Genomic DNA, 12,778 nt, shown 5'->3' on the forward strand with positions numbered 1-12,778 from the left:
TACAGGTCAGGCTGATCAATGCAACAGCCATATTTGGGCCCGTCTTCGGTCAATGCGGGTCATAGTCGTATACATAAAAATATTCTAGATCTGTGGTGCTGATGGTTTTTTACGGTCAGCAAGGGAAGAATAGCACTACAGCCAAGCCAAGTGTCTGGAAACAGGATTCACCTGACCCGATTCATTCGATTCGCGGTCTTCTTGTTCCATGACACGTTTCACATTGTCTTGAAGTCGCAGAAAGTTGGTGACGGGTGTATTTGAATTCTGACGACGGAACGATAACAGAGAAGGTTTTGGAAAAGAGGAAGAGGAGGAGGAAAGGTGAAAGATGGATCTAAGGCACGTAGAGAGCATTTTGAAAGACTCGGAGAACGGTGGGTTGGTAAAGAAGAAAGAAGCACTGGTTTCGAAGCTTGACGATAGAAATGAAGTCGATTTCGGCACTGCTCTCCAGTTGTTTCTAGATCATATTTCTGTGGATTCAATCGTAGGGATCAGAAATTCACAAGGTAATTTCGTAGATGTCTTATGGTTTTTGCTATATAAACGGGAATTCTGCATGTTATCTTCTCTTTGATTTTTTTTTTTTTTTTAATTTAATGATAGTTCTGGAGCTGAACTCGGATGATTGCTTGCAAGATGCAATCCGTTTATTGTACGAAAAAAATGTATCGGGGGCTCTTATTGCAGGTGTCCTGGAATCCGATTCCACTGGGAGATACTCGGATCGATATGTTGGCTTCGTTCAGTTTGCTAGCATGGTTCTATGGTCTCTTGAGGTAATTCATTCCCACGACCTTGTACTTATTAGTGATCACCGTCTTCCAGATCTTTGTCAAAGGAGGAGGGAATATTAATTCACGGTGTCTTGATCTCATATATATGTGCTGTTCGAGTCAAGTATCCCTCATCTTTTATACTCTCTCGGAGACTTGGAATTAATTAAAATTCATGTTTCGGCTTCCCTCATTGCAAGTTGTATGGAATGTAGACGTTTTTTTTTTTTCTTTCATGCTGTAGCTCAAATTCAAAACAAGAATTCACGCGCTTGCGACCTCCTCGATCTAACCAGTATATATATAATGGGTAAAGACAAACATCTCTTCGTTTGATCAAATACCAAGAGCCATCTCGATTTAATGATCATTAACGTGTGTCATGTAGCCTTTGGGGATTAGAAGTATCTTTCTCTTGTTCATTACTTGATGGTTTAATCTGGGAGAATTGATCAGTAAGCCTTTCAAGTGCTAGTTTTATGACACTGCTGTTGTTTGCATTTATGTGCAAACCAGGAACGTGAGAAAACAAATGCTGACATAATAAACGAAGATGGGGAGACAATAAATATCAATGAGTTCTTCTCCATGCTGGAACAAATCCCTCAAATTGGGAAAACCAAGGTACGTATATATGTTTAATGCAACCATGCAAGAAAGGTTCACAATAATTATCAATACTTATATTTGCATGCAATGAATTTATATCAAGAGTTTTGTGGATTTTCTAAAGAAAGATTCAAAAACTATCAGGCCACTCTTTCCGGGCCAACGATTTAGAGAGATGCTTACTTAAAGTCATGAACAGGTTGGAGATCTAGCAAAGTCATTTCTATGGTACCCCTTCCTCCCTGTATATACAGATGATACATTCTTTCATGTCCTATTACTCTTCTCAAAGCATCGGCTTCAAGTTGTGCCAGTCATTGAGCGTTCCAATTCTTGTGTCCTTGGTTTTGTTACGCAGGTATGCTAATCTTTGTGGCTCGATGTCTATATATAGCACTGCAGTTGAACGTATTAGTTGGTGTTCAGGTTATTGACCTGTTCAATTTTAGACTGAAACTGGCTCACCACTTAGTGGGCAGACAATAACACAGTGTTAGTGGTAACTCAAAAACTAACCACTGCTAGGTTCTCTAGGAGCAGCCTAGATCATTAATTTCCACTAGGAATCAGGTACTAGGGCACTATGAAAATGGAATAAGATAAACTAGTAAACATGAGCGTAGATGGACTCGTTATTTTGTATTGGGATCTAACAAGTACTTACGTACCTTCTCTTTCATTGCATTAATTCCATGAAAGAGCTCTAATGTGGTGAAAGAAAATTGCTGGAAGATATACTTTAATAATCATAACATCTTCTGATCATGTTGACAAATGATTATCTTTTTTGGTCGGAATAATTATCTTTATTTTAAAATGCAGTCAAATGCTTACGGTAATCAATATTACAAGGTTACTGAGTTTAGAGGTGGTGGGGGTATATAAATGAACGTGTGTATATGCACATATTCCTTAATCCTTGGTTATTTTCCATGTAACTTTCCTCCATGGGAAAACTACAGGGCAAAGACCAAGTGAAACAGTTGTTGAACACTTCAACTTTTTTTCTCTCTATTTTTAGTGGTGATAATGTGCTTTGTGCCTTTGTTTTAGAATGCAGTGGTGCAACTACTCCTTCAATCCAGTGGACTGGAATTTTTTGATCGCATAGCAAACAAAGCTCTGTCAGAGTTCCGGTATGTCGATCAGTGAAATAAAAACCTAAAGAGTAGCTACAATGAAATGGACTCTGCTGAAATAAGATGGTTGTCCATTGCTGGTTCATTTCATTGCCTCTTATAACTTGTTTACTGTTCACCATTAGAATTTAAGTTATTTCATTATACATAGATGAACTTAGGCAATGCTCTAGTATCCTTATCCATGCCATTCTGCTGGGGGTGAGATCTGACATTTCGTGTGATAACCTAACAACTATCAGACCATTTGACCAACTGCTTTCTTTTGTGAAGTCAAAGCTATCAACCACATAATGAAGCATGTAGTGGTATATAATGGATGACTACAATCATCTTATCATGCCAATTTCTATAGACTACTCTGCAACCCATGGATGATGACTTTCAGTTCTTCCAAGCAAGAAATAACTTCAGGTATGGGTGAGAGATGGTCTAGCAGCTAGAGAATCAATACAAACTGGACAAAAATAGGTTTATGTGCCGGATATCAGAGGAAATAATAAACTTTTGTAAAAGTATAAAATTATAAATTATTTCTAGAGCACAATTTTGGATATACAAATAAGGTGCTCATTCCAGTGAAATCAGATTATGATAAAACCATATAATGCAGTACCTTAACTTATTGAAAAAAGTGTTTATGAGAATTATTCTGTTCAGGTTTGAGAGAGGGCGGTATACTTCTTATGTATATGGAGATCAGAGTTTAGCGCATGCTCTGCATATCTTGTGGGAAAACCAGGTTGATGGAATTCCGGTTGTCAACAGGGAGACAAAGAAGTTAATTGGCACTGTAAGGAGCAATGATGTCCATCTTCTACTGGACAACATTAAGTTATTTCATAACAGAAAGTAAGTTTGATATTTGATTTATTATTTCTTTTGGTAATTGATAAAGCTATTTACCATCCCATTAGATGATTGAGAACAATGGGTATTTGAACAATTGGATAGTTCAGATTGGATCTCACAATAAGAGCTGGTTATCTAAGATCTAAGAAATGACAGATGGGTGAAAGGAAATGCAATTATTATGCTAGCTACCCGATGGGTATCCATTGGTGTCCAACACCTTGCAATGACCATCAACTCATCGAATACACCTATAGATCTACTCATCCCAACCTAACTGCCATCCTAATTCTTTGGGGTTGACTAATGGACCTCTGATGATTAATCCCCAAGGGAAGTTTCTATTCCCATGGCCCAATGAACAATGACAAGGTGTAAGAAAATACCTTTTCTTTAGTGCCTACTTGATCTGTATTATGAAAGAGGACCATAAACTGGACGGACTAAGGTGTATTATGAAACAAGGGCATTATGAAAACACTGTCTACCATGATTATTGGGTTGAAATGTGCTGTTTGTTTGACAGTGTAATGGGTACAAACTACAAAATACAGTAAAGACTAGCATTAAAAAAATATCAACAGGGAGCATGATGGTTGAAATGATGCATGTTTCAATACAAATGCAGGATTATGAATGTAGAGGAGTTCATTCATTTGGATGTGGATGTCCCAAGCAAAGACCCCACCTTGGATCTCACAATCAACAAAGAACTAGGGACACTCATTTCTGCTGGTAATCTCCGCATAAAGGATGATTTCCACACAAGAATGGACTTCCCAGTTACCAATAGGAAAACGGACACACTCAAGCAAGTCATGGAGGTTCTGACAGGGTCAGCTAGCAATCGTAGCTTCCTGGTTGATGAATTCCAGAGCATAGTAGGAGTGGTGACATTGAGAGACATAATCATGCAATTCGCTCCCCCACTTATAGATTCAAGAATCAATGGAGGTGGTTTCTTTGAATCCGCTCTAGAGCAGGCAGGCTGTCATATGGAAAATGGTATAATGAAAACTCACCGTTGATTTCTTTCCCCTTGCATTTGCATCACCTTTTTCCTTTTATCCTCTTTTCAGTCACAGAACCACTCATCTTTGACAATTCCACCAGTTTCTGGAGACAGTACATATACAAAAGAATATCATTTGACTCTAGTGGCATGACTTTTTTTTCCCTCAACTCAACATCTTAAAATCTAGATAACTTTATGAAGAAAGAATCGGCAGGTCCAAAAACTAGAAGTGGATTAGAAAGCTGAATTGCATGCAGAGTAGGGATCCAAGATTGAGGTAAATTTGCCAGTTCTGCTTCATTGAATATATATGGTTAGTGGCATTTTCATGATTTTTTTTTGTAGATATCTACCTAATCGCCTGGTACACTAGGGTTTTTTTTTGGGGCAAATTATTTAAATATACGTGTGGTTTCATTGAACTAATTAAATATACTCTATGGTTTCCAAACCCACTTAAATATACCTTACTAAAGCATTTAACCATTAATGTTGATGGAAAAAAATTAAGGACAAAAATGCCTTTGATTGTTCTTTAAATTTTCAAAACATGCACTTGACTTTATGATGGCTTGCCATGCTTGCTGGCTCTTCCCGCATGTGGCCTTGGAGTTAAGTCAGATGAATCTGAAAATTTTAGCAGTCTTAATGCTGATATTACCATTGCCCCAAATGTTTCTGAACCTTTTTTTGCTGAAATTGACCCCACAAAAGTTGGTTAATTATCAAGAAAATTTGGCATGATTTTCTTTCTGTTGAAACAAATTTCACTATGATGAGCCTATGGAAGTGAAAGATGATCTTTGTCCAGATTGCCGTGGGAAGACTGTATCTCTCACTCTGGCCTTTTCAGAGACCACAATGTTTGTGTCTCAGAGCACCACAGTTCACTCTGGGATAAATTTGGAAGAAAATAAATCCTTACATGAAATTGGGTCTGAGATGGAAGCATCTGAAATGCCAGAAAGTCCTAGCAGGAGAGAAGCCATGGCTGTTCAGAATGAAATGAAATAAAGAATGTTGTGCTAGATGAAAGTTGCAATATTTATCATTCTCAAAGTTTCTTGCCAGGCAATTCTCTTCCAAGATCAATTGTGGAGGAAGGGAAGCATCATTCTGTCAGGAAGTGGTTGGTTAGACAACAGGTGATTTGAGTCAATCTAACAAAGACACTGCAGACAGGCAATTGCAGCATTTTAATAACCATCTCGAAGTGGTTGGCCAGACAACAGTTGGTTCCAGCCAATCTAACAGAGTAACAGTGACACTATGGACCAGCAATTACAGCATCCTCATAACCATCCAAGCTTAAAATTTAATGTTTCAGAAGGTTCAGGTATCTCTGTACTTTCGAAAAGCTCAAGTAGTATTAAGTGTCCTGTTGTTCAAGGGAGGACTTTTGCTGCTACCAGAATACCTTATGATGATCCCTCCTATGCGAGAGATGCTCAATTGGGCATGGCGGTGCTTCAGCATCTTCCTTTGTTGATTGGAACTCTTCCAGACAGGAGTCCCGTGTGCATAAGCATTTAAGTGGCAAGAAGGCTGGCTTGGAGAATTGAAGGCATGATTTGTATACAAAAGCTCAAAGCACTGGATTCTCTTCCTCTGGAATCTCAAACCATGTACATCAAATTATTGCCAAGGGCACAAGCGAAGAAACTTCTGATGCGTCTGTTAGAAATATGGAATTCAAGGCTTTGAAAGGGGATGATACTAGTTACTGATGAGGAAGATGTAACTTCAGAAGTTGTTGAGGTGGCTGTTATAGATTTATCTTTTGTCAATCCAGCGGTTTTCGATGACTATAAATTGAGTGCATAGAGAATTACAGAACAGAGAATCCTTCTGCCTCAGAATTATCAAGCATTCAATTAAAGGATGCTTCGTTAACAGCATTTCCAACTGACAGAGTGTGTTTCATCTGGTCTTTCTGAGGACTTCTTAAACTAAACAAGGGGTGCCTCAGGTTCGGAGATGGACATAAAAGATATCATTCTAGAATCCTCCAGAGAGAAAAAGAAAACAGTGTCAGTGGCTTCGATGATGTTGAGGCTCCTGGTCATGACTTTCAAATTGCATATCTGCAGAATTAGAAAAGGGCAAATTTCTTAAACTATCTCTATGGTTTAGCTAATTGAGCAATTATACCCTTATTGTTTAATTATTGTCTTTGTCATCGTCATAAAATTTTAACAGGATGAAATGTCAATTTTAGTCTTCCGTTAAATCCTATCTTTCCTCTAAACCTTCTCATCTTCCGTCAAATCAACTGTCTTTTTTCTCTGGATCAAGGTCTTTTACGAAGCTGTTCTGCTTCTGGAGCAAGGTCTTCCCTCATGCAAGCCTTATCGGAATTTCTTCACCACCGCCATTGCAATTGTCATGGTAATCACGCTCCAGCAGATCTCTCTCTCTCTCTCTCTGTTCTTCCCCTTTGTCATGGTAATCATCCTCGGTCTGCCTTCCTTTGACAAAAAGTTAAACCCTTGTTTCAATTAAAGCCAATTGGTACTCTACAGATACGGCCACCATGTGAGAAAACAGAGGACTTTAGAGAGGATTTTCTCTTGGACCTCTGGATGATTGAAGTTGATTGGGTTAGATTGGATGAGGCATCGAAAGTGCTGGTGAGTTGTGAGAAGCGAACCGTTCCAGCGGTTTCAAATCCATATACACGTTAGAGGATTTTCTCTTGGATCTCCGAATAATTGAAGTTGAGTGAGTTAGATTGGATGAGGCATCGACAACGCTGGTGAATTGTGAGAAGCGAACCATTCCAGCGGTTTCAAATTCATATCCACGTTAGTGGTAACCACCAGGAAGCATTCGTCTCCTCATATCAGAGATTGTCTACAATACTTTTGATATCCACCTTCTCTCTGGAGTTTCATCGAATGGCATTCAAGAAATTGCTAAAACCCGTCACCAAACCTTTGCAATCTTCTTCTTCGGCTTGTGTTATCTCTATAGAGAACCCTAATCTAGCCTCTTCCTCACCTGCTTGTGTTATCTCTATAGAGAACGCTAATCTAGCCAGACTACCTAGAAATTCTTCACCTGTCCCTCTCCCAAGAATCCCACTCTCCTTCATGTCTCAGTGCAACTATGGGAATCGAAGTAGGGGATTTTCAGGCAAGGGTTGTAAATCTGTCTGAAACGCTGGGAAGAGGTTCTCAATGACTTTGATCTTCCAATCGTACATGGCATCTCTAGGATTCGAAAGATTTTCCGCTTTGGGATCAAGAGTGATGGTGCTCTCCAAGTTTGAGATGCATTTGTTGATCTCCACTGGTGGTGCCGCCAATTCTGCCTGGCAAATGGTGCCAAGGGTTTCACCTTCTCCCTGTTGGCCATGATGGGTTCTTGGGAAGATGGAGAAAGAGAGAGGTCGAAGGAGGAAAGGGTGCTGATGTTATGCCGCTGCATCGAGAGGAAGGGGACGAAGGTGAGTGGGTTTTAAAAAAAAAGTTAAACGTGGTATCATATGTGTACGGATCTTGATGGAATATTAACAGACTAATTAACGACAGGGTAGAGCAAGTAAGGGTATCGAGAGGAAGGGGACGAAGGTGAGATTGGGTTTAAAAAAAAAGTTAAACGTGGTATCATATGTGTACGGATCTTGATGGAATATTAACAGACTAATTAACGACAGGGTAGAGCAAGTAAGGGTAATTTAGGTATACAATTATATCCATATTTATATCCATAAATTACTATTAAATGTGTGAATGAGAGTGGAACTTTTGTTTGATTAAAATAATTCGATTTTTACCAAAAGAAAAATCTCAATTTTTTAATTTGGTCACTTTCTAATTGAAAGGACATAAATGTAATTTGAATGATTATTTTTTACTTATTCAAATTTCTCTTATTTAGTTTTATATTTAAATCTATATTTATACTAATGTTAAACGTATGAATGAAAGTGTGGAAATTTTATAACTAAAATATCCTAATTTTTGAATTTGGTCCCTCTCTAGTTGAAAAGACAAAAATGTAATTTGAATAACCATTTTTTTCTTCATTCAAATTCTTCTCCTTAAGTCTTATATTTAATGTATAAACTCCCATCAACATTCATTGAATCTTATATTAAATAACCACAAAATAAGTGTGACAAAGAATAATTGTTTTTATTGATGATAAAAAATTAATATTAACAATAAATGGAGTTGTTTTTATATGTAGTGGCAAGTTAAAATTCAATATTTTGGGCCAAATGTGTCAATCCTTGATATAATAATAATAATATAATACAAAAATGCAAAAAGCGCTTAGGCACATTTTTAATATAGTATAATCATTGTATTTAACAAAAATAAATGTGTCAAATAAGAATTATTTTTATAAATATAAAAACATAAAAAATTATAGAAAATTTTGGGAATATATTTTCAACACTTATTAGTTTAGGGTAAAGACTTGAATCTCTCCTAAAGTTTGGGTCTTTCATAAATATTGAAACCTCTCCTGTTGATGTTATGTCTAATAGATTAATCAGAAGTTTCTTTTATCCTTATTAATTCTTCAAATTTTCAAAATATTGGAATCTCTCTTGCTCGAACATAATAATGGCATCAATAGATATGTGTTCTCAAGCACAAACTAAGAAAAAAAAGGATGAACATTCATATTAAAAACAAAAGGAAATTTCTAAGGAAAAAAAATGAAATGCATATGTTTGGGTTTTTGGAAGCCACATGTGATTTTTTTTTTTTGAAAATTTTATCACTATTCAAGCAGGATATAGATTACTCTTTTTAGGGTATTTTGGTTAGTATAAAACCATATGTTTTATCTAAGGTCAATCTTGATATTTAAAAATGTTAAGGTAATGACATCTTCAATTTCAGATAAATGTGTCAAATAAGAATTATTTTTATAAATATAAAAACATAAAAAATTATAGAAAATTTTGGGAATATATTTTCAACACTTATTAGTTTAGGGTAAAGACTTGAATCTCTCCTAAAGTTTGGGTCTTTCATAAATATTGAAACCTCTCCTGTTGATGTTATGTCTAATAGATTAATCAGAAGTTTCTTTTATCCTTATTAATTCTTCAAATTTTCAAAATATTGGAATCTCTCTTGCTCGAACATAATAATGGCATCAATAGATATGTGTTCTCAAGCACAAACTAAGAAAAAAAAGGATGAACATTCGTATTAAAAACAAAAGGAAATTTCTAAGGAAAAAAAATGAAATGCATATGTTTTGGTTTTTGGAAGCCACATGTGATTTTTTTTTTTTGAAAATTTTATCACTATTCAAGCAGGATATAGATTACTCTTTTTAGGGTATTTTGGTTAGTATAAAACCATATGTTTTATCTAAGGTCAATCTTGATATTTAAAAATGTTAAGGTAATGACATCTTCAATTTCAGATAACATTCTAGCGAGATAACAAAAGGGGGTGTGGATGCAATGATGTCAGGAAAGTTCAGGGGAGGACAGTGCTATTAGCATAAAGTAGGTAATGAACCATAATTGTCACAAAGTACAGAGGGGAGGTTTGAGCAATTTATCCATGATCTAATCTATTTAATCCACCTAACTCCTTTCTCTTCATGCTTTTGATTTTTGACCCCAGAAAAAAGTAGCAAATTTTCTATTTAGTTGCTTGCAAATGGATTCTGAGAGCTTAAATATGTTCATCAAGTAGTTAAGGGAGTTTTCACCTTGATAAGAACCTCCCAACTCGCTGAGGATAAAGTTCTCTTCAACCCACTAATTTTGCTTGTAAATACCTCCTTTTTGCTTCACCTGGAGATCATTTTTTAAAGGGAAATTGCAAATTAGTACTATCTTGTACTTTAGGGTAGTTTCACTTTAGTACCAAAACTTTAAAATGTGCCACTACAGTACTTGAACTCTCAAAAACCACCACCGTAATCCTTCAAAAGCCTAAACCCACAATCATTCCTCCTCTCTCCACTCTTATTGTTCTCTCTTTTCCCTTTCATCATCTTCCCTCCACCCTATGTTGTTGATGTCAATCAAGTCTCCAAGCAAGAGATAAAGGATTACAAGGCACCTCGAGTAGGGACTTGATGATCTGCGATCTAGTCGCTCCTTGCTGGAAGGCAGTTCGGATGTCGGACTAGCTACGTGGCCGGGTCAAATTGCAAGGCAAAAAGATCAGAGTGTTCTAGGGGTGCTTTACTCGGCGTGGGCACTTTGATGCTTAAGTTAGCAAAGGAGATTTAAAGAGAGCTAATTGCTTGTAAGTATGAGAATATGAGAGCTAAATCGCATGTACCATGTGAGGCTAGATGCAAAGTCTTTATATAGGCAAGCTACTATGGGCCTCACAATGTATGTTCGAGATCACCGACCTGTCTAGCCCGGAGTTAGCTTTGCACCCGAAGATGGACTCCAAGTAAGTTGATAAAGCTTATCCAGGTCCATTCAGTTTGGGCACGGTGAAGATAAGACCCATTGACGTGTGCCATGATCATGAGGAGATCGGAGACAACTAGCTTGCTTCTAAAAGAAGGCTATGTGGCATCTCGGCAGGTTGGTGAGTGTGGCAAGCTGCTCAAGCCCTGGTCTTAGTTGAGTGACCCGAGGTGAGTAGGACTGCTGAGGTGTCCGAGATTGCTAAAGTGTTGCCATATCACTACGTCACTCCACATGTCATTGCTTCATTGGATAGGCCAAATTATCCCTCATCAGGATTCAATTCGAATATGAGTCAAGCATCTAGTCAAGAAGGTTGGTGTAGGTTAATCCACTTTAAGGATTAGTATAGATTTAGTTTTCTCTGAAAAGCGCATAATCAAGGTTAATGCACATAAAGTCATTGAACCAAGGGAAGTAAGGGTAGATATGAAGGAAGAAAAACGATTTGGTTTGATTCAAGAATTAAAGCAAAGGCTTCATCACCGATACGACCATATCAGACCAAAATGTTCCAATCAAAGGTAGGAAGTTATTTCTAGCAAGATTCAAAGTATCGATACGTATCATATCAGGAGCACCCCGATACGCCCCTATAGAGGGTGTATCGGGGTTTTGACTAGTTCAAGGGGTGGACCTTAAATCGGCCCCCCTAAACCGGATTTGAAAAAGAGTAAAAAAAAAGTATTGATACTGCCCGATATGCCTCTAGGCTCTCTACCGGCATACCGATATTTAGAAGGAAAAATTCCCGATTAGTACCCTGTACTTTGGGCCTAGTGCCACTTTGGTCCCCGAGCTTTAAAATGCAACAATTCAGTACCCAAACTTTTAAAATGCGACAATCAAGTACTTGTCGTTAACTAGTTGTTAACCAGTCATTAAGTGACATTTGAAAAATACAGAGATGCCCTTCAAGTGTTATTTAATTTTCTTTATCAACCATCTAAACGTTGACGAAAAAATAACAATCCCAAATTCTTGCCTCTTCCACTCAAGAAAGTTAGGGTTATGTTTGAGTGGGCATTCTAGGGACCCCAACTTTCTTGAATAGAAGAGGCAAGGATCTGAGAATGTTAATTTTTTGTCAATGTTTGGATGGTTGATAAAGCGGTTGTTTGCCATCGTTGTCGTTTCCTGGAGCAATGGCGCCACATAAAAAAAAATGGTGCTCCAGGAAATGGGCATTTGTTTGGAACCGTTTTTCCATAAAAAACGGTGCTCCAAGCCATGCCTCGGAAATCGGTAAGCCATGGCTTGGAGCAACGCCAAATTTGGCGTTTCCTGGAACTACAGTTCGTTGCTGCCAATAGGGCAATGATGTGGCACTGGATAATGGGTACAGTGCTGAAAACATTTCCTGGAGCATTGGTACCAAATAGAAAAAGTTGTTGTTGCTCTAGGAAATGTCCTACCTAGCAGCAATGGTTCCAAACAAAAATGAAAGGCACAGTGCTTCCAACCACACATCAGCAGCACCGTTTTCTATGCATATGCAGCATCGATGCCAAACATGTACAAAGAAAATTAGATGACACTCAAAGGACAGTGTCTTTTTCAAATGCCACTTAACGGTTACTTAACAATTAGTTAAAAGCAGATATTGGATTGTCATGTTTTAAAAGTTTGGGTACTAAATTGTCACATTTTAAAGTTCGGAGACCAAAATGGCACTAGGCCTAAAATACAAGGTACTAATCAGAAATTTCCCTATTTAGAACCTTGGTTTCTAGTACATCCATGGTGATTGGTGTCCCAACTCCCAACTTTGATGTTTCAAATGTTATAGCTGGAAGTAAAATTCCATTGCCAACAATGAAGTATCGAATTAAGGTCTTGAAACAGAAAGGGACGAAATTTGTCCCTAGCCATTCGTCTGCGACAACCTATCTAGAAGGGATATTGGAGATTAGCTGGTTAGGAACCATTATTGATACTTGGATATTGGTCCCGGACCAGACTGAACGGTCGGACC

At 37.6% G+C, this 12,778-nt stretch overlaps 1 protein-coding gene across 4 annotated transcripts; it reads left to right on the forward strand.

Annotated features, from left to right (window-relative positions):
- The first annotated feature begins 267 nt into the window (after positions 1-267).
- LOC104595933 (SNF1-related protein kinase regulatory subunit gamma-1-like) lies at positions 268-6,624 on the forward strand. 4 transcript variants are annotated; one of them, XR_016076222.1, is made up of 9 exons: positions 271-512; positions 610-782; positions 1,296-1,403; positions 1,588-1,746; positions 2,442-2,524; positions 3,188-3,379; positions 4,008-4,384; positions 4,459-4,671; positions 5,206-5,343. XR_016076222.1 is itself a non-coding variant. In XM_088887657.1 (8 exons), exons 1-8 carry the CDS (start codon positions 332-334, stop codon positions 5,406-5,408), a joined length of 1,392 nt encoding a protein of 463 aa, XP_088743783.1. In that variant the 5' UTR covers positions 268-331; the 3' UTR covers positions 5,409-6,624. The 4 variants fall into 4 exon arrangements, 3 of the variants coding, with proteins under 3 accessions (XP_088743783.1, XP_088743784.1, XP_088743782.1); XM_088887657.1 differs by lacking the exon at positions 4,459-4,671 and having other exon boundaries at positions 268-512; positions 694-782; positions 5,206-6,624; XM_088887658.1 differs by having other exon boundaries at positions 4,459-6,624.
- The last annotated feature ends 6,154 nt before the right edge of the window (positions 6,625-12,778 follow it).

Source organism: Nelumbo nucifera, chromosome 5 (assembly GCF_055504915.1).
Source record: "Nelumbo nucifera cultivar China Antique chromosome 5, China Antique-T2T, whole genome shotgun sequence".
Taxonomy (NCBI): Eukaryota; Viridiplantae; Streptophyta; class Magnoliopsida; order Proteales; family Nelumbonaceae; genus Nelumbo; species Nelumbo nucifera.